Raw genomic sequence first — 23,933 nt, forward strand, 5'->3', positions numbered from 1 at the left:
CTATTCAACATAGTGTTGGAAGTTCTGGCTAGGGCAATCAGGCAAGAGAAAGAAATCAAGGGTATTCAGTTAGGAAGAGAGGAGTCAAATTGTCCCTGTTTGCAGATGACATGATTGTATATTTAGAAAACCCCATTGTCTCAGCCCAAAATCTCCTTAAGCTGATAAGAAACTTCAGCAAAGTCTCAGGATACAAAATTAATGTGCAAAACTCACAAGCATTCTTATACACCAGTAACAGACAAACAGAGAGCCAAATCAGGAATGAACTTCCATTCACAATTTCTTCAAAGAGAATAAAATACCTAGGAATCCAACTTACAAGGGATGTAAAGGACCTCTTCAAGGAGAACTACAAACCACTGCTCAGTGAAATAAAAGAGGACACAAACAAATGGAAGAACATAGCATGCTCATGGATAGGAAGAATCAATATCGTGAAAATGGCCATACTGCCCAAGGTAATTTATAGATTCAATGCCATCCCCATCAAGCTACCAATGAGTTTCTTCACAGAATTGGAAAAAACTGCTTTAAAGTTCATATGGAACCAAAAAAGAGCCCGCATCTCCAAGACAATCCTAAGTCAAAAGAACAAAGCTGGAGGCATCACGCTACCTGACTTCAAACTATACTACAAGGCTACAGTAACCAAAACAGCATGGTACTGGTACCAAAACAGAGATATAGACCAATGGAACAGAACAGAGTCCTCAGAAATAATACCACACATCTACAGTCATCTGATCTTTGAGAAACCTGAGAGAAACAAGAAATGGGGAAAGGATTCCCTATTTAATAAATGGTGCTGGGAAAATTGGCTAGCCATAAGTAGAAAGCTGAAACTGGATCCTTTCCTTACTCCTTATACGAAAATTAATTCAAGATAGATTAGAGACTTAAATGTTAGACCTAATACCATAAAAACCCTAGAGGAAAACCTAGGTAGTACCATTCAGGACATAGGCATGGGCAAAGACTTCATGTCTAAAACACCAAAAGCAATGGCAGCAAAAGCCAAAATTGACAAATGAGATCTCATTAAACTAAAGAGCTTCTGCACAGCAAAAGAAACTACCATCAGAGTGAACAGGCAACCTACAGAATGGGAGAAAATTTTTGCAATCTACTCATCCGACAAAGGGCTAATATCCAGAACCTACAAAGAACTCAAACAAATTTACAAGAAAAAAAACAACCCCATCAAAAAGTGGACAAAGGATATGAACAGACATTTCTCAAAAGAAGACATTCATACAGCCAACAGACACATGAAAAAATGCTCATCATCACTGGCCATCAGAGAAATGCAAATCAAAACCACAATGAGATACCATCTCACACCAGTTAGAATGGCGATCATTAAAAAGTCAGGAAACAACAGGTGCTGGAGAGGATGTGGAGAAATAGGAACACTTTTACACTGTTGGTGGGATTGTAAACTAGTTCAACCATTATGGAAAACATTATGGCGATTCCTCAAGGATCTAGAACTAGATGTACCATATGACCCAGCCATCCCATTACTGGGTATATACCCAAAGGATTATAAATCATGCTGCTATAAAGACACATGCACACGTATGTTTATTGCGGCACTATTCACAATAGCAAAGACTTGGAATCAACCCAAATGTCCATCAGTGACAGACTGGATTAAGAAAATGTGGCACATATACACCTTGGAATACTATGCAGCCATAAAAAAGGATGAGTTTGTGTCCTTTGTAGGGACATGGATGCAGCTGGAAACCATCATTCTCAGCAAACTATCACAAGAACAGAAAACCAAACACCGCATGTTCTCACTCATAGGTGGGAACTGAACAATGAGGTCACTTGGACTCGGGAAGGGGGACATCACACACCGGGGCCTATCATGGGGAGGGGGTAGGGGGAGGGATTGCATTGGTAGTTATACCTGATGTAAATGACGAGTTGATAGGTGCTGACGAGTTGATGGGTGCAGCACAGCAACATGGCACAAGTATACATATGTAACAAACGTGCACGTTATGCACATGTACCCTAGAACTTAAAGTATAATTAAAAAATATATATATAAAAAAAAGAAATATATAGTTATTTCAACTTTTTTGAGGCAATGAACACTCAAATTAACCTTTGGTAGATATGATTAGTACACATGTATGAGAGTTTCTGTAGGGAATGCCCTTTATAATTATATCAATAAATAAATAGAGTATGTCTAGTTGTTTACGGTATGAAGGCAAACCTTTAAATTACTATAGATGATCCACAACTCAGAATTTTTGACTTATTATATTTCAACTTTATGCTAGTGTGAACATGATCACATTCAATAGAAACCATACTTTGAGTACTCATGAAACCATTCTGTTTTTCATGTTCAGTACAATATTTAATAAGTTTCATGCGATTTTCAACATTTTATCATAAAATAGGCTTTGTGTTAGATGACTTCCCCCAACTGCAGGCTAATGTGTGTGTTCTGAGCACATTTTACATAGGCTAAGCTAAGCTATGCTATTCCATAGGTCGGGTGTATTAAATGCATTTCCAACTTAAGATATTTTCAGTTTGCTATGAGTTTATAGGGACATAGCTGCATCATAAGTTGAAGAGCATCTGTAGATATTGTCAGTTGTTTTTCAAACTGGTTGTCCAGATTTACATTCCTACCATAAGCTTTCTGGTTGGTCTACATCTTTGTAACACTTGGTATTGTCAGAATTAAATTGTAAATAATTACACTGGTGAGAAATGCTATCTTATTGTGGTCTTAGTTTGCATTTCCCTGGTTAGTAGTCACCTTTTTATGTTTACTAGCTAGATTAGCATGAAGATTATTATGCCCTGGTAGGGTCACTCCAGTTTAATCAAACTCTATTAGGGTCAACATAGAGATTCAAATATCTAAAGTCCTAAGATATGAAAAATAGAAAGATATGAATAGAAGTATGTAAAAAATAGAAAATAGAAATTTTTTCTAAGTATGAAATTATTCCCTGAGTCATTTAAGTTATTTCTAGCTATCAAAACATGACTCTTGCCAACACCTCTATTGTGTCGTTCTCAATTGTGGCAGTCTTAGCTTCTCTTACTCTGGTTTTTCTGGCTGTAGAAAGAATGACAATAAACCTTAAGTCACTGAAGCTAAAGAAAGGCTATGTTATGAGGAAACATAGAACATTACTCTGGCTAAGCCTGACTAATAATAGTAAGATTTGGTGAACTCCAGAAAGCCTAGGTTAACAATTTCAGTGTTCTAGTGCTGTGCTAAGTGATGGAACCAAATACATTTTAGGATCCTTCTTCCCTTGTGAGGACCCTATCCACAGAGAGTTCGCAGACTTTTTCTACTGCCAATGAGGAAATTTACCAAAAAAGGTACTTGCTATCTTTTCTAAAGAGCCAATGAGTAAAATTGTGTCTTTTACAAAGATATAATCTGTAAACTATTTTCAGTAGGAAAACAGCCAGAAAAATTTTCCTGAATGTATCCTTGGTGCTAATTTGGTATGACTTTGTGCACAGGAGATACATTTTCTGCCCTTTCCATAATTTGAATGATCATCTGCCTAGCTGCATTACAGTATGGTGCCTGCAGTGTTCTCCCTCTGCCATAGTCCAAGTAAATGAAACATAGCTGATCTAAATGCTTCCGTTTGTAATTGATTTGGGGAATGTACAACCTGTAGTTTTTTTGTGGGGGGGGGAGGGATTGGAGAAATGGTATGGACATCTCTGTTTATATTACTTTGGAAATATTTTATTTCGATAAATACTAAAAACCTGAGTAGGAGGTCATTTGGTTCAAGTTTGACAACAAAAACTTGTTTCGTATCAGCCTTAATTATTACATGCAGTCGATTTTTTTTATGACTCAAGGACCCACTTCCTACCACTTCCTTTGGTAGAAGAACTATCTAAATGTAAGAGATGAAAGCATAGGAAAGTTTTTTACATTTAGACTGAATTGTCCTATTATTCAGACCATCCTCACCCTTTTGTTTTCACTTCTTAGATGTTTGTTAAAACTCACTAATTATATTGACTAGTAGAAGCCATAGACCTGACTTAGACTTGACATAGTAGAAACCATTACAAACCATAGACGTGATGCTTTAAAATAATGGTCCTGCCAGTTTGATCGTTGATATTGCTTTCTGTCGGGCTCTATTTAGATGTGTGTGTCCACACATGTTTTGCACTTGTCCCGAGGTGAGTGAAAATGGAAGTGGTGTTTTAAAGATGAACTTTCTCTATACTAGCAAGTTGTAAATGTCTGTTCTCTATTTCTAGGAGCAGCTCTTTAAAATATGCTTCTGATCCTTTCTTATCAGATGTCATGTTGTACACCAGCAGCTCATTTGCTGTTCCACAGCTTGGGTCTCTAGATCTTAATGACTCATACTGATTGTTGTCCCCCTACAGGTTATCCAGGCTGTCTTTTTTGGCATCTGTGTGCTGACTGATCTTTCCAGTCTTCTGACTCGAGGAAGTGGGAACCAGGAGCAAGAGAGGCAGCTCAAGAAGCTCATCTCTCTCCGGGACTGGATGTTAGCTGTGTTGGCCTTTCCTGTTGGGGTTGTGAGTATGATGGAGGATGCATTTCGCCACAAAAGAAACTTGGCTCTTATTTCAGACTTCTAAGAGAAAAAAAAAAAAGAGTTCATGATAAAAGGTTTCTGTATTATTAGTTTCCTAGAGCTGTCACTATCACAGATGTGGTGACTTAAACAACAGACATTTATTTTCTCATAATTCTGGAGGCTGAAGTCTGAGATGCAGGTGTCCACAGGGTTCGTGTGTTCTGAGGCCTCTCTCCCCTTGGCTTGCAGATGGCACCTTCTGACTGTGTCTTCACATGCTTGTCCCTCTGTGCCTGTCTTTGCCTAAACTTCCTATTTTTATAAGGCATAGCAGTCATATTAGATTTATTTTAGGGCCCCCTAATGACCTCATTTAACCATATATAATCACCTCTTTAAAAACCCAGTCTCCAAATACAGTCACATTGTGAGATTCTGGGGGTTAGGACTTCCACATATGAATTTTGCAGAGGACACAATTCAATCTATAACAGTTTCTTAAGCAGCCCAAACTTGAAAGGTAGGGTCCTTGGGTCAACCAGGCTAGTATTTTTTGAACCTGGGAGAGGAAATCAGTATTAGCATACTTCTTCAGTTACCCAACTGTGCCATTAGCTACTATCACTGAAGTAAATGCCTCTTAATGTTTGGGTCTGTTTTGACTTCATTGATTTTCATTGTTTTCAGTTAGATTCTCTCCATAACTCAACTTCCTTCACAAGTCTGTTAATTTTCCATTATCTGCACATAAACCATGTTTTTTAAAGGCCTTCAGAGACCCTACTGATTTTAACCTCTGCGTAGCCAGGAGAAGAAGAAGAGAACTCATATATATCACAAATTGTAAAGATGCATAAGGGGTTGTTATTTAATTCCAATTCAGACCTTTCATTTGCCAGATGATTTCAGGGAAAAACAGAAGTCTCAGTGATGTGGTCTAGCACATGCCCCAAGTCCATTGTAGGAAGAGTCAGAAAGTTGTTCATAAATCCTTCCAGAGGATTACTCATATTTGTCAGGTTTGTAGCTGGTAGATGGGCCTACATGCTTGCTTTAAGACCAATTAGTAGGCACTCAGATGGTCACTGAATTGCTTTTTCTCTGTGCCAAATTGTATTTTCTTGAATGAAATAAATAGCCCTTAACCCTGAGAACAACACAATGGCCAGAGAGCATTATAATTTGGTCACACTCCTCGTTCCCTCATCCTTGTCCTCTGAAAATTTAAATGAGTACTCAGATTGAAGCTAACCAGCAAGTCTCTCAAATTCCATTGTTTAGCATAGCAGAGTTTTATGCTTTCCATATTACTTAATATTTCCTTCTTTGGACTTTCCAAAAAAAATTCAAATGCTTTCTATCAGAATAATCATCTAAGAGAAAATTTCCATTAGCATAAAGCACAAAAATATATACTTTCTGCATAAAAGAATTATCTAGAAAATATAAGTCTGTGTGTACATGTATATGCATCTATATCTAATATATAGTATATGTATATATATTATATATATCATGTGTACTTTTTTCTTTTTTAACATTTACTCCCTTGAAATTTCTACAGACATGTCATTGCCTGTGGAAGCCTAGTTGGCTAGAAGGACTACAATAGTAATACAATAAAAAAGTAGGCCAGACGCAGTGGCTCACGCCTGTAATCCCAGCACTTTGGGAGGCCGAGGCGGGCAGATCATGAGGCCAGGAGATCGAGACCATCCTGGCTAACACAGTGAAACCCTGTCTCTACTAAAAATATGAAAAATGAGCCGGGTGTGGTGGTGGGCGCCTGTATTCCCAGCTACTCGGCAGGCTGATGCAGGAGAATAGCTTGAATCCGAGAGGTGGAGGTTGCAGTGAGCTGAGATCTCACCACTGCACTCCAGCCTGGGCAACAGAGCAAGACTCTGTCTCAAAAAAAAAAAAAAAGAAAAGTAAATATAAGTACAGTGTTAACACATTTTCTCTTAGCTCCCTTCTGTATGTGGTATTAAATTATGTCTCTACAGGGAAAATTTCGACTTATTTTGTAAATTTTGCTACTCTCCTCAAAAGCTCATGGCATATGCCCTTTAGATATTTTTGACCTTCCTTTGGGGGAAAGTTTTGCACCTGCCTGAAGCTTGAAGTATATGTCAACTCTCAGTGTCTTTCCTAAAGTTACTCCATGTATGCTTCATGGTTTGTAAAACAAGTGGTGGCCTTTTTGTTTAGTTATTTGTTTTAGTACATCTGATATTTTCCTCCATCTGTCACTGTCTTCGTTGTTTTGCCTATGTTTTAGAAAAAAGAGGAATAAAAGTGCCTTTCATCCCCACTCACCCCATCCCTCTTAAACCAGAAGTCCCAGCATCATGCTTTCATGGCATGTGGGTGCAGCTGTCCTAGTGGCTCTCTGACAGCCCGAACAGTCCTCATCGCTGCGACCATGGCCTCCCGTGTCACCCAGCACATGGAGGGGATCAGTGCCCTTGAGAATCACAAAAGAAATCAAAGAATAGATAAGGAATTAGAGATGTGTAACTCACTGATGTGTTTAACTCATTTTTTTTTTTTTTTGCCCATTGATATTTTGTAGTCACTATTTCCATCTTTCGTAATCATCCCTGTTATTGTGAGTCACTGTTCCCTTCATAGTTACTAGTCTATTATTTTCCTAAACTTTTTAACGTTCCTTTCAAAGAAAGTGACATTTCTTTTTCTCTTTCCACCCCTCCTTTCTCTCCCTCCTCTCCCCTGTTTTAAGAAGAATCTAGGTCAGTATTCTCTAGAAATCATCATATGTTTTCTACTATTTCTGTCTTGCTCTGTCATTTGACATTTTATATCTGTTTATGCAGTTTCCACCAGACTTTTCACTCTAATACACAGAAATTCATTTTGAGGCCAAAAAAAGCCTGATAAATTGTTCCTTCCCAAATCCCATTAATTTTCTTGCAAAGTCATATTTACAGAAGATATGAATGTGCCTCTGTACAAGTATTTGTGTTCATCTGTTCTCACACTGCTAATGCAGACATACCTGAGACTTGAGTAATTTATAAAGGAGTTTCAATTGACTTACAGTTTCACATGGCTATGGTGGCCTCACAATCATGAGGGAAGGCAAAGGAGGAGCAAAGTTATGTCTTACATGGTGGCAAGCAAGAGAGTGTGTCCAGGGGAACTCCCCTGTATAAAGCATCAGATCTTGTGAGACTTATTCACTATCATGAGAACAGCATGGGAAAAACTCCCCCATGATTCAATTACCTCCCACTGGGTCCGTCCCACGACACATAGAGATTATGGGAGCTACCATTCAAGATGAGATTTGCATGGGGACACAGCCAAACTATATCAGTATTTTAACACAACATTTTTTTTTTCACTAAAACCTTTAATTTTGTGATTTTTTCATCTTTCTCTCCCTAAACTTATTTCCTACCTTTCCTTTCCAAGGTGCTGTGTCTTTGCTGTGACTTCAGAGCCTCCCCTGTCCTTTACCTTTTTCCCTATTCCCCCAGTTGCTCAGAAGGGTCCAGAATCCTGCTGTAGTTTCATTCTTATGACTTATGACTTTCTTCCTTATTAAAATGCAAACTCTCCCTGAAGCAATGTCACAAGGAATCACTTGAAGAAGCATCATATTTACTTTTTCTGTGCCTCCAGGCCTGGAATGGAGGTGCCAACCTGGAGGGCTCATTACATCAGAAGGATGGAAGAGCATTAATGGCCAGGAACGGATGGAACCAGAATTATGCCTGTAGGAATCTGTAGCATAAAAATGCTTATCATGTGTGCAGATGATTAATGATAACATTTACAAGTAAATGTCTTCATCATTTTGGTGGACACAGTCAAAATCCTAAAGGACAAAATTCTTAAGCACCCTCTCTGTGCCAGGGGAGCACCGGGCATCCTAGAGCTGCAGGTGCAGAGCCTCAGCTTTGGGTCCTCCTGTGGTCCCCAGAGGCCTCCCCTGCACTACCACCCTGACAGCTGGGGCACTGCCAACCTTGCAGAGTGCTTCCCTGGCTACCATCTACTGACTTTCTTTGTCTACTGCCTTTCTACTTTTTGTCAGTCAGAAGTTGAAAGGGAAAGCAACATTATTTTTGCTTCATGGTACAGGCAAAATGGCATCGGGCATAAAAAGAGAGTAAAGAGTGAATGCATGACGTCTGTACAGCTGAATTTATCAACTTTGTATAAATTTTCCTGAAGAGATCTATTGGCCCCTGAGCTTTTCCTGATGCTCCCATTATCTCTCTCTTTCTCTCTCTCTCACCTCAGCTGAAACCATGGCAGCAAGAAAGACATGGGTGGGTTATCTGGGATTTGTATTTTCTGCATTAATGCTTCCTCCAGTAACGAGGTTAATTGAGAGTTGTCAGTAATTGCTTTATGTGAGCATGAAGCCCTAAATATGATTTTGTGACCCATGCACCTAATGCATCCACTTCAGGCTCTCTCTTCATCTCAAGGACACATAAAAATCATGAAACATTCCAATCAAAGATAATTGGAGGAAAGTTTTATTTCAGCATAACCTTGAAGAAATCAGGCAGGATTGCTTGAATGAACATGGCATGTATCATCCTGATTTGTGTAGATTCCCATAAATACAAAGCTGGCCTTGATTAGTAATGCTAATGGCCGGAAACCACCAGCCCTCCCAAAGCCTTGCAACTAATTTTGCAAGGATAACCCATGGGAGGCTCTTCTTACCATGTGCAGTTTATTTCTGAACCCTGTCACCCTTTTAAAGAATCATTACAAACAATTCTATGACATTATGTGGTCTGGAAGCACTGAAGTTTATTAGGAGCAATCAGACCAAGAATGTCTTTTGTCTCCTGTGAGTTTGTTGACTTTTGTGTTGGCAGATACCATTATGGCTAAGAGACTAGGCTTAGACTTTTAACCACAAAAGTAGGGGGGCATGACAGAAGAGCAGAAACAGCAAATAAATAAATAAATAAAATATATATCTATGAATTTAATGACTATGAAAGTGCCTCTCTCAGGAATCCTAAATGTGTCTCCAACTGCCTACCAAAGAAGCTCTTTAATGAAAAAGAACAATTATTTATACATTTTAAACTTGCTGTCTTTTTTTATAGAGACAGGGTTTCACCCTGTTTCCCAGGCTGGAATGCAGTGCAATGATATTTTGTTGCAGCCTCAACCCCCTGGGCTTAAGGGATCCTCTCACCTCAGTCTCCCAAGTAGCTAGGACTATAGGCATGCACCACTATGCCCTGCTAAGTTAAAAGTTATTTTGGAGACAGGGGTCCCGCTAAATTTCCCAGGCTGGTCTTGAACTCCTGGCCTCAGCTGATTCTCCTGCCTCAGTCTCCTGAGTAGCCAGATTACAGGGATAAGCCACCATACCCAACTAATTATCCATTTTTTATTCATTCTAAATTATGCATCCTATTCGTTTGTAGCTGCTCAACTTGAATAATGCACGTAATCTAACCTCATAACCTCACCAGTACACGTTTGCCCTGGTGTTAGTCTGGTTGCTCTAGCCCCAGTGCTGGTCTGCCCCATCCCGGTATGAAGATGATAGCCCTTTCTGAGTGGGTCTGAGGAGACCTTGGAGATTTCGATCGGTTCTAACCTGGGATGGGTGTCCAGGTTATTAGGAGCAAACTGGCACGTGCCTGTATTAACTTTTCAGGAATTTGACCTTCCTATCTGAGTTTTGACTGAAAGCTGTTTGTTAAGTAACCATTTCTAGTGTTATAATCATGTCTTGTAAAGACTTGGTGAAGATTTTATAGGTATCAACCTATTCCAAAATCCTTTAAAACTTGATTTTACTTGTAATAGGACTGTATGGTATCTGCTTCCTTAGGAAACATGGAAAATGGATTTAAAATCTCAAATGCAAACTCAAAGAAAAAGTATATTGCTATTGTTTTAAAAAAGTAATTCCCAAAAGTCTTCATTTGTTGACATACTAGCTAATTCTAAGCTATCTTTAAGAAAAGTTTTGACATGCATATAAATTTAGATTGTCATAAACCTACAACTTAAAAATTGTAGTTTCATTACTGATTTTTAAATGAAAGAGATTGGCTTAAATGGGAAAGCAGAAAATTAATATTAATGACTAATATTAAGGTCTGTTAATATAACACATAAAGGAAGAGAATTTGATTCTATTTGAGATTATAAATAAAAGCAAATGCCTTTCCTTCTGTTTTGATATTAACGGGGAAATTTAAAAAAATAAATTGTTTACCCTATTCTACAAATTCTGGATTCAACTTAAAAATACACTTAATATCTTCTGATCCTCTCTTTATTAAATTTTCACACAGATACCTAAAGTCAAGACTTTTCTATTTTCTTTAAGCCTTAACTGATGTTTTAAGTTTCTTTAAATGTCCTTTTCCTTTCTTTTCACTTCTGAAGTTAAAAATGCATTGGCTAGATCATGTTTTATGGTAAAACCCAGTACACTGCAGGTGGAGTTAATCAAATGCTTGCCGCCTGCACTGAAATAAGGAATGTGAACTGAGTTACCTAAGAAGGAAGGTTCATAGATGAGAATTCATTCAAGATCAGTAAGGAAAATGAGCCATGTTTTCCCAATACCGGAAGAAAGGCTCAGAAAACTGTAATTACCAAAACTACGTAAGTGATCTTACAATTATTTTTTAATAACTTTTCAAAAGATCAAGGACATTGTATGTTTAGATATATGTAACTGATAAGAAACCAGGTTGCTTCTCAGTCATCTCATGTATTCTTTTCTCCTCAATTGAGAACCAAAGATTTTCTGCTTAGGTGACCTATTTAATTTGCACGCGTTTATGCTAGCTCAGAGTGGTCAGCTTTTTTGATGCTTCCAAGACAAATTTCTTAAACATAATAGTCACACTGTAACAAAATTTCACATAGATGCCCACTTTAAAATATATAACGGGGAAAACCGCACGTTTATATCTAGACTGTTCAAAGGACAGAAGTTCTCGTCAAATCAGTAATTATTTGTGGACCCATGGAGCCTACTGTGTAGCAAGTACTGAGTGCTAAGAGTCAGGATAGTGTTGGCTGAAGATCAATCTGTCTTTCAAAGGTTTCACAGTCTAGGGAGGGCGGCTTTATAAGCTATATCAACAAGTAAATTAAAATAGGGTGTGATGAGTATAATAATACATGTGTTTAAGGTGCAGAGAAGTATCTGCAAAGCGAGAGGGGTTAATTTAAGTAGGTGGGAGGTCCTGAAAGACTTCTCAGAAATAATGACATCTAAGCTCTATTTGAAGAATGACTAAGAACTTACTGGATGTATAAGTTAATGATGCATTCAGTTGCGAGTAACAGAATACCCTCAGAAATCCGCCTGGCTCACTCTTTCACTTCATTCAAGTCTGCTCAAATAAGCTCAGCAAAGCTTCTATGAATGATCTATATGAATTAGCCTCTCATTTTTCTCTGTTCCTTTACCTTGCTTTATTTTATCCATGGCGATTACCACTACCTGGCATATTATGTTTATTCTTTTATTTGTGTAGTGTCTGTCTTCTCTGACTTGGTTCATACTCTGTGAGACCAGGGAAGTTGTGTTTCATTTACTGCTTTATCCCAAGCATTAGGAGCAGTGTCTAAATAATTCAATATTAGTTGAGTGTAATCCAGCCAACTGTGGTTTAAATCATAAAGATATTTAATATCTCACAAGACATGGAACTTTTTGACAGGCAGTTTCAGGGTGGTATTGCTCAGTGTTTTCATATTTTGTACTTTTTATTGAGACATGGTCTCACTGTGTTGCCTGGACTGGAGTGCAGTGGCATGATCTTGGCTCACTGCAGCCTCCACCTCTCAGGCTCAAGCAATCCTCCCACCTCAGCCTCCCGAGTAGCTGGGACCACAGGTGTGTGCCACCATGCCCGGCTAATTTTTGTATTTTTTGTAGAGACAGGGTTTCGCCATGTTGCCCAGGCTGGTCTCAAACTCCTGAGCTCAAGCAATCCACCACCTTGGCATCCCAAAGTGCTGGGATTATAGGCACGAACCACCATGTCCAGGCAGTACTTTCATTTGAGACTTGTACATTTTATATTTTCCACACATTTATCTTCAGAGTGTTACCTTTTTGTCCTTGGACTTGCCACCTAAATCCTCGAGAGGGTTAATAAAGCACCAAGCATCACATCCTTCACAACCATGTTCAAGGACAGAAAAGGAAGAAACTCTAGGGAGCCCTCCCCAAGTATCTGTTTCTTCCTCAGGCGAATAGATTATTCCCAGAAGCTCCACCCGCAGATTTCACCATAGGTCCCATTGGTCAGAACCATCACAGAGCTACAACCAGCAGTGTGGGCCTGGGAAAGCAAGAAGCAGCAGAAGGAAATGAAGTTACCATGAGGGCTTAAACTAATAATGGTTTATCCTTAGGGGCTGGGCATATTGCTACCCAAACAAAACCAGGAGTTTTAAAAAATGCAATAAGTAACAAATTTAGGGAATAACAATATGTAAAATAAGTGAAAACTAGTATGATTCTAGGTAATTTATTTTTTATGTCAGTATGAAAAATATATACAGTAAAGCTGATAAGATTAATCATGGACATTTTCTGTTGTAGCCAAAAAGGTATATTTTTTCCCATTCATTCTCTACCAATAATCATTTTTAGTGTATTCTTACCAGTAGTATCATAAACAACAACTGAAATCTGATATTTGAAGAAGTCCTTCTCAAGGAAAGATTTCTTACACATTTGATGAAATGGTTTAATTTCTAAAGCTCCATATCAAATTCGTCAGAGGTGTCCCTTGCTTTAGACCACAAACTCAAGAGATTCAGACAACTGGGTTCAATAAGTAAAATTTTCCTTGACCACCCTTTCCCCTAGACATTATCATGTCCCATAGATCATTTCACAGAGTTCCTACTCTCTCTCTGGGGGAAAAAAAAATCACAGAAATATCTCACAAAATGAAGATATTTTCTTCCCATAATTATAGTCATAAGTAAAATATATATTTGAAATTTGAGATCAGGAAAAGGTAGAATTGATTTTCAGTAACACTAGACATGTGTTTCCTGTCCTCAACAATGTGACCCACAAAACCAGGATCTTATATATGTCCTTGTTTTGGGGACCGGGGACAAGATGCAATATTCTTGATTTTAAAAGAAAAGAAAAAAAGCATTCACACTTCTTCTTCCTTCCCTGAATATTTCACTCCCTCCCTCTTTCCCTCTATCTCCCCAACACCCCCATCTCTCTCTCTCTCTCTCTCTCTCTCTCTCTGTCTCTCTCTCTCTCTCTCCCTCTCTCTCACCCTATCTCTCTTTCTCTTTCTACCTTTCTCCTTTCACCTCATCCCTCCACCCTAACCATTGCTTTCTGTGTAGAAAAGGAAACAATAATTTATTTGCTCTGTGGGTGTTCCTGAAATTACTACTGTCCCCGTGGGTGTTTTGAGGTAACTCTTAACTCCTTTAGCTGGACCAAAATGTACTGTTACATCAGCCGATAAAAAAGTAATTTCCCTTCAAGGAAGGAGCTAGTGGACCTTCCACCTACACAAAATTTACTAACTTAATTGTGCCCATGTGATTACCATTCTAATGATTTGCTTATTTTACCACAAATAGCCAGTCCAGGATAGGACTTTCATTCATTGTACCTTTTTCTATCCCTCTTACAGAACAAAAGTTAAGGCATAATTCTGACTATTGGGAAGGTGATGCAGAAACTCAGGTGGGAAAGTGGGAAGATGAGGAGAGGGCAGGTGGTGAGGAGAGTGTAGCCCTGCCAGCCAGCTCACAGTCTCCTAAGCACCTCTGAAGAGCACATTTTCCAGAAGTTTCCCACCAGAGAATGTCCCTTTAGGTTAGGTCTGTACATAAGTAGGCTACGTCGGTACTTGATTTACCCATAGCAACAAATGTATACTGGGAATTTGGGCTGTGTTGGTGGAGCTGTTGCCACATGAGGAAACTGAAGAAAGCTATGCCACAGAGGGAGTGGAAGGAGCCCTTAAGTCTTGTCTGCTTTTGTGGTTTTCTGGGTTCTCTGCTACTTTGTTCATTTTTGACCAGAAAAGATTGAAGAGGAATGTGAAATAAGAAACAAAGGAGTGGCATGCCCAAGTTCACAGGCATGACGAGAGAGGAATTTTATCACCTTGCCACTTGATCCCGAGGACATCTCCCCTCCCCTTTGTTTCACTTAAAAATCAACTATGAAATAAGAAGACTGCATTCATACATGCATACATAACTCAAAAGAAGGAAGATTCCGCACTCCCTTGGCCAGAGGGTACTGTGAGCATGCCCTGGCCCAGTGGGTGGCTGTTACACTAGACAATAAAATTAACACTGAGTCAACAAAGGAAAATGGCCCCCAGATTCATTAATAGAGCAACGTTTTGGTCTGAACATTCAGAAATGCTACCTGCACCCACCCCCTTAGCTCAGAGTTCTGAAGAATACACCACATACGGAGGCCTCTGCTGTCACCTGTTTTAGTTCCTGCCTGTGAGCGAACAGTTCCACTTGTACTTTCTGAGTCTTCTCACCATAGCCCTTCCCAAGGAGGCAAAACCTGCAAACAACCCAAGAGCCTGAACAATGGAATGAGAACTGACTCTCACTACATGCTTGCTGTGGGCCAGGCACTGTGCTAAGGGCTATACTGGAACAATTTATTTAATCCTCACATCCCCAGAAGGTAGGAATTTCCATCATTCTCACTTCACAGAAGACTGTTCTGTTTTGCAGTTTTACAGATGGGGTTCCCATTTTATAGCTTGCCTGCTTGAGGTCACACAGCAAGTAAATGATGCCAGTAAATCAACCAGGCTTTGAACCCTAACACTCCAACTAACGGAGCGCTTGCTCTTAGCAACCAGTTATGTGCTGTATAATGACGTTTTCATCAATGACAGATGACATATACAGCAGTGGTCCCATAAGACTATAAACCTATATTATGGACTGGACATGGTAGCTCACACCTGTAATCTGTGAGAGGCCAAGGCAGGCAGATCACTGGAGCCCAGGAGTTTGAGACCAGCCTGGGGAATATAGTGAGATCCCATCTCTACAAAAAAAAAAAAAAAAAAAAATTAACTAGGTGTGGTGGCATAAACCTGTATTCCCAGCTACTCAGGAGGCTGAGCTGGGAGGATCCCTTGAGCCTGGGAGATGGAGGTTTTAGTGAGCTGAGACTGTGCCACTGTACTCCAGCCTGGGCGATGGAGTGAGACCTTGTCTCAAAAACAAAACAAAAAGCAAAACAACTGTATTAGGGGCCAGATGTGGTGGCTCATACTTATAATCTCAGTGCTTTGGGAGGCTGAGATGGGAGGGTTGCTTGAAGCCAGGAGTTTAAGACCAGCCTGGGGAACAGCCAGACCCTGTTCCTACAAAACATGTAAAAAGTAACCTGCTTGGTAGCATGCTCTTGTAGTCCCAGCTACATGGGAGGCTACAGTAAGATCGATTGCTTGAGCCTAGAGGTTCGAGCTGCAGTGAGCTGCGATCACTTCACTGCACTCCAGCCTGGGCAACAAGAGCACGACTATGTCTCCAAAAAACAAAAAAAGAGAGAGAAAAGAAAAAACCGCCAACAACATGCCTTTACTATGTTTAGGTGTGTTTAAACACACAAATACTTAATATCGTGTTGCAGTTTCCTGTGGTATTCAGTAGTCTGTAGCTTAGGAGCAATAGGCTATACCACCTATAGAGCCTAGGTATGCAGTAGGCTATACCACCTAGGTTTGTGTAAGTACAGTCTATGATGTTTACAGGATGGTAAATAGCCTAATGACATGTTTCTCAGAACATGTCTCTGTCATTGAGTGATGCGTGATTGTACTCTAAACTTTTTGACAAACCTAACCTAATTTTGCTTTTCATCATTTGCCTGATAGACATCTTTAGCTATGCACATAAGGCCTGAGCTGACCAAAATTTCTAACTTTGGAGAATGTATCAGAATAAGAATAGGAGTTGTGTAGAATCTGGATCGAAAATAACTTTTATCTTTTCCCTTGAGGTGGCTTAACAGACTGTGTTCATTTGTGCTTCTGTTGTCTCCCTTTGATACACTGTTTCACACTGTAGAGCCAATGGTTTTATACAGTTTTACAGGACAGCTTGCAAAGTGCACGTTTTGACAAGAAAAGAAAACCTTCCCTCTTTGTCTTCTCATTTCAAATATTGCATGCAGATTTTAGCTACCATATGTTTACCCAACGTGCTTGTTTTTAATATGTGAAAATAAGGTTATATCAGTAGAATTGGCTACCTTTAAAAAAATTGGTTGCAAAATGTATCCAGTATATCATCTGTGAATCATCGCTGGGCTTCCAAGAAGGCATAGTTTGTAGGTACACACTTGCAAAAAAAAACTATTTTTGGCAAGAAGTGATCCAATGCATTCCACAGCAGCATCCTAAAAACTGAATGACACCTACACCGTGAAACATTTTAAAAGAATTACCAAAACTCTGCTTTATCAAGGGTTTTCAGTCAAATCTGCTTTTCTTTTTAAATTTATAATTGATTCCTCCACCCATTTTAAACAAGGATTTGAGGTGGTGTAAGTCAAATCTGTCACTCAGGCAAACACTGTAGCATCCTGAGCCCTGTTGTTCATCAAAGGCCTTCTGTAATTAATCTTGACTGTTTGGGTAAGTGCCTTCTATATTATGGTGTTAAGAAAGGCAGAGCAACTTTCTTATGCCTTTTATCTTAAAAAGGGATGGAAGTAAGGAAAATGGAAAGAAGCCTTCAATAGACATTCTGGCAAGTTCTGTTATCGTATATTGAGTGCTAAGTGCCAGTCACTAAGCTAACCACTATCGTATGATTTCACTGACTCTAGAAGAGGATCTTGCCTAATAAATAAGAGACACTGAGCAACAGGAAGCCACTCGTCCCTACAGATTGTGATGTCCGGAAGAAGACTGGGGCCCATTATGGTGGGAAAACTGCTGCCATCCTGGCTGTAGCAGCTGGTTCTTTCTCTGCCTCTGTCCTATCGAAAGAAAATGCCTGCCCTATGAGATCTGATCAGTGATGTTTGATGAATGACATTTGTGCTTGAAGCGTCTCAAGCAAAAAGGGTATTAAGAGAGGAGAAAGAAAGAAAAGCTCATGGGCGAGAAAATCACCCTCATGAAGTAGATTTACGTTGGATCCCCAGGTTCCCCTTCACAGCAGATCAGTGTCAAAGCAGATGTTTCTCCCCAATGTTGGCACCTTCCTCAACTGCTGATACTCAAAGTTAATTAGTTGAGTATAACTGTATCTCTTAATTGATGAAAAGTGTTTTTCAACAACAAAAATATCTATCATTGGTCCACGATTCTAGATGGGGCCTAAGCAGGTAGACCAAATGCCAAGAAAGAAAGCTCTGAAGTGCTCTCAAGCGGAAAGATTGCAGACTCGTGGACAGTGTATATCCATCTTTGAGTCATATTGATTCCAAAGATGACCATTTGTTTGCTGACTCCTCCCACTTTATTTATACAGCATAGATCATCATAGAAAAATTTTAAAGGCAAAATGCAAAAGTTCACACCAATTTCCACAATAAGCACTTATTACCCTTATAATAAGAAAGTCCCACAGGAAGGTATTAGAAAAGTCCTCCTACAACTACTCACTTTTGGAAAATAATTCACCATTGTGTTTGTAAGTGTGCTCGCATTTAAAGATGTTCATGTTCTAAATGTAAATGGCAAATGGTTCATAGAGAAAAACAAAAAATATTGATGTGTTATTGATACAATACCAATAAACAAATATGCCAGCCTCTCCAAAAGTTCTTTTCCCATTGCAAATATGTGTATAACTTGCTATGTATTTTCCTAGTTTTTAATGTATATAATCTAAAATAAACAAAACAGAAAACCATAGCCTTCCTCCTCTCCTAGCCCCATAGCAATTCCAGAGCAGTGATATAGTCATTTGTGGGTGTCCTAGTGTGCTTGGAAGTCCCGAAATGTTCTTGTAGCCCAGAACACTCTGTTTTGTTAGTCTATTTTGAGATAATCCTTCTCTCAGTCAATGAACTTATGCTGAGTAAATGATTATAGGCTAAAGATTAAATCAGAAACATAAGTAATTTATGTTGTGAAAAACTTATCAGGTGGACTAAAAAATTGTCAGATTGCCCAAACTCTCCCTAGAGGCAATAACTTCGAAGAAGCCAAAAGGGACGCCGAATTCTGGGTGAACTTGAATTGGATGATACTAGTGACAGGTAGTCAAATTACTATAATCTGATGAATTCATTTGTACAGTGGGGATTGACTGGCCTGGTAGACCAGAATGCTTCCTCGGGTGGCCAGGGAACCCTGTCCTGTCTACAAAACTGGCGATGCATTTTTGCTCTTTAATGCCCATACACCTACTCACTATTATGATCATTTTTCTCCTGTTAGTGTATCTTTCTTGGGTAGGCTGTATTTCATTTGATTAGCCTTCACTTTCCACTGTTACAGTAGTATTCTGGTCAATAGTATTCTGTTACTCTGCTACTACACCCAAGGCATCAAATATAGGCATTGACACATAGTCATCTAACGTAGGATGCTTCTAAAAAAAAGCATGGTTGGTTTGTTAATTAACTTGTACTAGATTGGATTAAATTAGGTGTTTCTTACTTTTATCCTCAGGTAACTGAGATGTGTTTAGCTGCATGTCTCTCCTGTGTACTTACAGCTACCCTTTGGATACTCACATTAATGTAATTTTATCAAATATCTATAGTCCCCTTTTATTTAAAAAATGAGACAGAAAGACAGCAAGAGTTTGATTATTCAGTGATTTTATGGTGGAGAAAAGGCCCAAATAGATTTTTTTTTTCCCAAAAGAAACGTAAATCAATCCTAATTGATAGTGGTTCCCTAGCATATTAAAAATAGTCTTATGTGAGGTTTATGGATATCTGTTTAATTATTTCATTTATTGTCACTTGACAGAGAGTGAAAGAAGCCTTGATTTATTTATTTGGAGTGGAGTTCCATTCTAAATGGATCTAACTCTGAGCCCATAACAGGAGGGTTAGTTATTAGAGTGGTAAAATGTTCAACTTACGGGATAATCTCACCTGTGTGAGGCATAAGACAACCAGATGTACAAAAGTTTCCTCCCTTCAGGCCTTATTTTCGCCACGCCCTACCCTCTCACAATGCACACCACCTTGCTAACCAGACCCTTCAGACATCACTCTTCACAAAATAAGACTGCCACCACTAGAAGCCAAGCCCAGGCAATTTGGATTCTGTAGGTGGGAAAAAAATCAACCCTAATAGCCATCATTCTCATGTTTTGGTCAGTGGTAAAACTGACCAGATAGAGATGCCTGAGGCTGTGAGAAGAGACAGAACTGGAGGAGTATGGCAAGATTGGTGCGGTTTCAGCCTGAAGTCACAGGGATGACACAGGGTACAACCTCAGAGACCCCATCTGCAAATCCAGAGAGACAGCTAGTCACAGGGATCCATCCATGCAAGCTGGCATTCTGTGGAAAGATTCCACCTCAAAGATAAAGCGAGAATATGATGGGAGCCTATTAACTAAAATTTGAGTAGGGAAGGAAATGTGCAAGGTACAAGGCAAGACCCAGGTATCAGTTAGGACCAGCAAGTATTCTAAGTCACTATTGCTTCTCTTTCTTATGGATATGAATTTCCTAGAGGGAAGATGTACCTGTTCAAATAATCCTGGTTGAAATGCTTTTTTTTTTTTTTTTTTTTTTTTTGAGATGGAGTCTTGTTCTGTTCTGTCACCCAGGCTGGAGTGCAGTGGTGCGATCTCGGCTCACTGCAAGCCCCGCCTCCCAGGTTCAAGTGATTCTCCTGCCTCAGCCTCCCGAGTAGCTGGGACTACAGGTGCCCTATGCCTGGCTAATTTTTTGTATTTTAGTACAGACGGGGTTTCACCATATTGGCCAGGCTGATCTCGAACTCCTTGCCTCGTGATCCACCTGCCTCGGCCTCCCAAAGTGCTGGGATTACAGGTGTGAGCCACTGTGCCCAGCAGAGATTTTATTAATGCATTTATTACTATAACAGACAAGAATGCTGCTACCCTGTGGCCTTGTGAGGCATGTTCAATCCAGAGGACCAGCTTGATGATTTTTCACCATTCATGACCATTTTCCTTTCCCTTTAGTTTTTTTCTAGAATGATTAACCAGATTTACTCGCCAAAAGTTGAGTTCCGACTATGTGCAGGTTCTTCTAGGGGACCCAGAACTAGCTATGAAATAATAGTCTTTGGCATTTAATTTATTTATTCAGCTAATTATTAATAGACTCAAAAGTATCTAATATGTACAAAAAGTGTTTAGAGAGATTCAAAGTGGCCAGGTGTGGTGGGTCATGCCTATAATCCCGGCACTTTGGGAGGCCAAGGCTGGAGGATCACCTGAAACCAGGAGTTCGAGACCAGACTGGAAATGAAGTGAAACTCTGTCTCTACTCCCCCTGCAAAAAACTTTGAAAGCATAGGGGTCTCACTGCCTGACCTCACATTCCGGTTTGGACATTATTAACTTTTTGACTCTGGGAAAGTTACTAAAATTGAAATTTTCTAAAGATATGTTTTTTTCATCTGTAAGAGTAGGTAAAATAATAGTAGCTACCTTAAAGTAGTTATGATTCTTAAAGAACATGTTGCTTTTGAAATCTCTGGCCCATAGATTGTTAAGACTACACAAAGGCAAGCCAGCCTTAATAAAGCACTGAGAAAGATCGCATGTGTATAATATTCTCAAAATGATGAAACTGTAGTGATGAAGAACAAATCAACAGTTGCCAGGGGCTAGTTAAGGTTGTGGGGAGGGTGTGACTATCAAGAGAGTACCAGGCCTGCTGGGGCGATAGAGTGAGACTCTGTAAAAAGAAAGAAAGGAAAAAAAAAAAAAAAGAGTTAGTACCAGGGAGTTTCTTTGTGATAACAGAATGCTTCTGTATCCTGAGCAGGGCAGTTGTGATACAAATCTATATGTGTGATACCACTCCCACCTCCATCAAAAATGAGTGCATGTCAAAGCTGGTGAAACCTGAATTTAGTCTGTAGGTTACAGTATCGGATCAATGTTAATTTTCTGGTTTTGAGGATGTACCATGGCTATGTAAGATGATATCACTGGGGAAAGCTGGGGGAAGGATACACGGGAACACTGTGTTGTCTTTCAATTTATGAGTCTTAGATTATTTCACAATAGAGGGGTTTTTGTTTTGTTTTGTTTTTGAGACAGTGTCTCTCTCTCTGGCCCAGGCTGCAGTGCAGTGGTGTGATCTTGGTGCACTGCAGCCTCCACCTCTCAGGTAAGCAATTCCCCTGCCTCAGCCTCCTGAATTGCTGAGATTACAGGCATACACCACCACATCTGGCAATTTTTTTTTTTTTTTTTTTTTTTGTATTTTTGGTAGTGACATGGTTTTGCCATGTTGGCCAGGCTGGTCTCGAACTTCTGTCCTCAAATGATCCACCTGCCTCAGCCTCCCAAAGTGCTGGGATTATAGGCGGGAGCCACTCAAAATAGTTTCAAAATATAAGGCAGGAAAAGAGATGGGACAGTGTAACAGAGAAGAGATAGACTTTGTCTCTGCCCTTATGGAGTTTACATTCTACTGGGAAGAGAAACCAGTAATTACACAGTCAGTTATTTCTTTTTTTTTTTTTTTTCCCCAAGACAGAGTCTCACTCTGTTGCCCAGGCTGGAGTGTAGTAACGTGATCTCAGCTCACTGCAAGCTCTGTCTCCCGAGTTCACGCCATTCTCCTGCCTCAGCCTCCCGAGTAGCTGGGACTGCAGGCTCCCACCACCACGCCCGGCTAATTTTTTGTATTTCTAGTAGAGACAGAGTTTCACTGTGTTAACCAGGATGGTCTCGATCTCCTGACCTCATGATCTGCCTGCCTTGGCCTCCCAAAGTGTTGGGATTACAGGCGTGAGCAACCGCTCCTAGCCTACGGTCAGTTATTTCATGGTAACTGTGCTCATGTTACGAAGGAAAAATGTAACGTGCTATGAGAGCATGTGCGAAGACCAGGGGCCGGAAGCTAGGACAGCTCAGGAGAGGCTTCTTGTTGGGGGGGTGATATCTAAGCTCCCATTCCTATGGTAGGGTGAGCTGGGTGGGATGGTGGGAGGCATTCTAGGGAAAGGGAGCAACATTGATGGGGACCTGGAGGGTGAAAGAGCCCTCAGCAGCTTAGAGGAACTGGCCGCTGTGCAGGAGTCAGAGTTAAGTAGGCCAGTGTTACAAGCACAGTGTTGTGGGGGTCAAGGAAAGAAGCAATTATGTTTGACAAGAAACTGGGGGAAGAAAACAAGTGCACCACGATAGCAGTAATGGATAAAGCTTAGATTTTGAAATGGGTTGTTTTTTAATGAATTTAAAGCTGCAGTTATAAAACCCACAAAGGAATGTATACTTAGAGTGTGTGATGAGTTTGGGAAGCCACACATAGTCTGGTGAAGAGGGTCCCTGGAAGAAGCTGGAAAGGGACTGGGAAGAGCATTTGGGGCTTGACCACAAAGGAAGTTTGATTTTTTGTCCTGCAGGCATGGAGGAGCCGTTGGGACTTTTGAACTGGCAAGTTCTTCAAAGCTTACTCAGACACCAAGATAAAGCATAGATGGAGTTAAAGAGAACTGAAGCCAGTGAGCCTGGCCAAGAGGCTACTGCAGGAGTCCAGGATAGGGACATTAGAGCCTGAAGCTGGGGTGAAAGCAGTGGTACTGGGACAGGGAGTGACAAAGGAGCCTCATGTCAGCAAGCCGAGCCAACAATGGGGGCCTCAGATCCTGGAGCATCTCTCCTAGTATGTAGGTTGGTGCAAACGTAATTTTGCTTTTTGCAAATTATCCCTCTGAGGTCCAATGTAAGTACATAAAAACATACATGTAACACATCTACTGTGGCCTTGTTAGAAACTGGGAAATTGGAAAGAATGCATATATCCATTAGTGAGTACTTGAGTAAACTATGGTACATCATCCTACAGTGGGGTTCTATGGAGCACTTAAGAACCATGGAGTATCTTCTTAAAATATTAAGTCAGAAGAATTGCAGAAGACTAGGTATAGTATGACCTAATTTCATAGAATAATGTGTAGAGTGCATTTTACATATGTAGAAAAAGATCTTGAAAGATATACCTCTCCCTTTGGCAATAAAGATCTTTGCAGGTGAAGATTGTAAAGAATGTTTACTTTTTATACATTTCCTTATAGTGATTTATTTATTACAAATATGTTCGTGCTTCAATGTATCTGTCTGTTGCACTTCTACATGAATGGTGCTGTCTTAGATTGGACTCCTGTGACCAGGCTCTGAGATGCAGAAGGAGGCAGCCTTTGGGAGGTGCCC

The 23,933-nt window shown here is 39.9% G+C and overlaps 1 protein-coding gene across 6 annotated transcripts in view; it reads left to right on the forward strand.

Annotated features, from left to right (window-relative positions):
- LOC105465752 (androgen induced 1) overlaps positions 1 to 23,933 on the forward strand; it is a 275,445-nt gene that overhangs the window by 71,850 nt on the left and 179,662 nt on the right. For all 6 annotated transcript variants that reach the window (XM_011714329.3, XM_071096534.1, XM_011714330.3 and 3 more), the window contains exon 2: positions 4,420 to 4,575. In XM_011714329.3, coding sequence (XP_011712631.1) covers positions 4,420 to 4,575 — 156 coding nt within the window. The remainder of the gene's footprint in view (positions 1 to 4,419; positions 4,576 to 23,933) is intronic.

The sequence above is a fragment of the Macaca nemestrina genome, chromosome 5 (assembly GCF_043159975.1).
Source record: "Macaca nemestrina isolate mMacNem1 chromosome 5, mMacNem.hap1, whole genome shotgun sequence".
Taxonomy (NCBI): domain Eukaryota; kingdom Metazoa; phylum Chordata; class Mammalia; order Primates; family Cercopithecidae; genus Macaca; species Macaca nemestrina.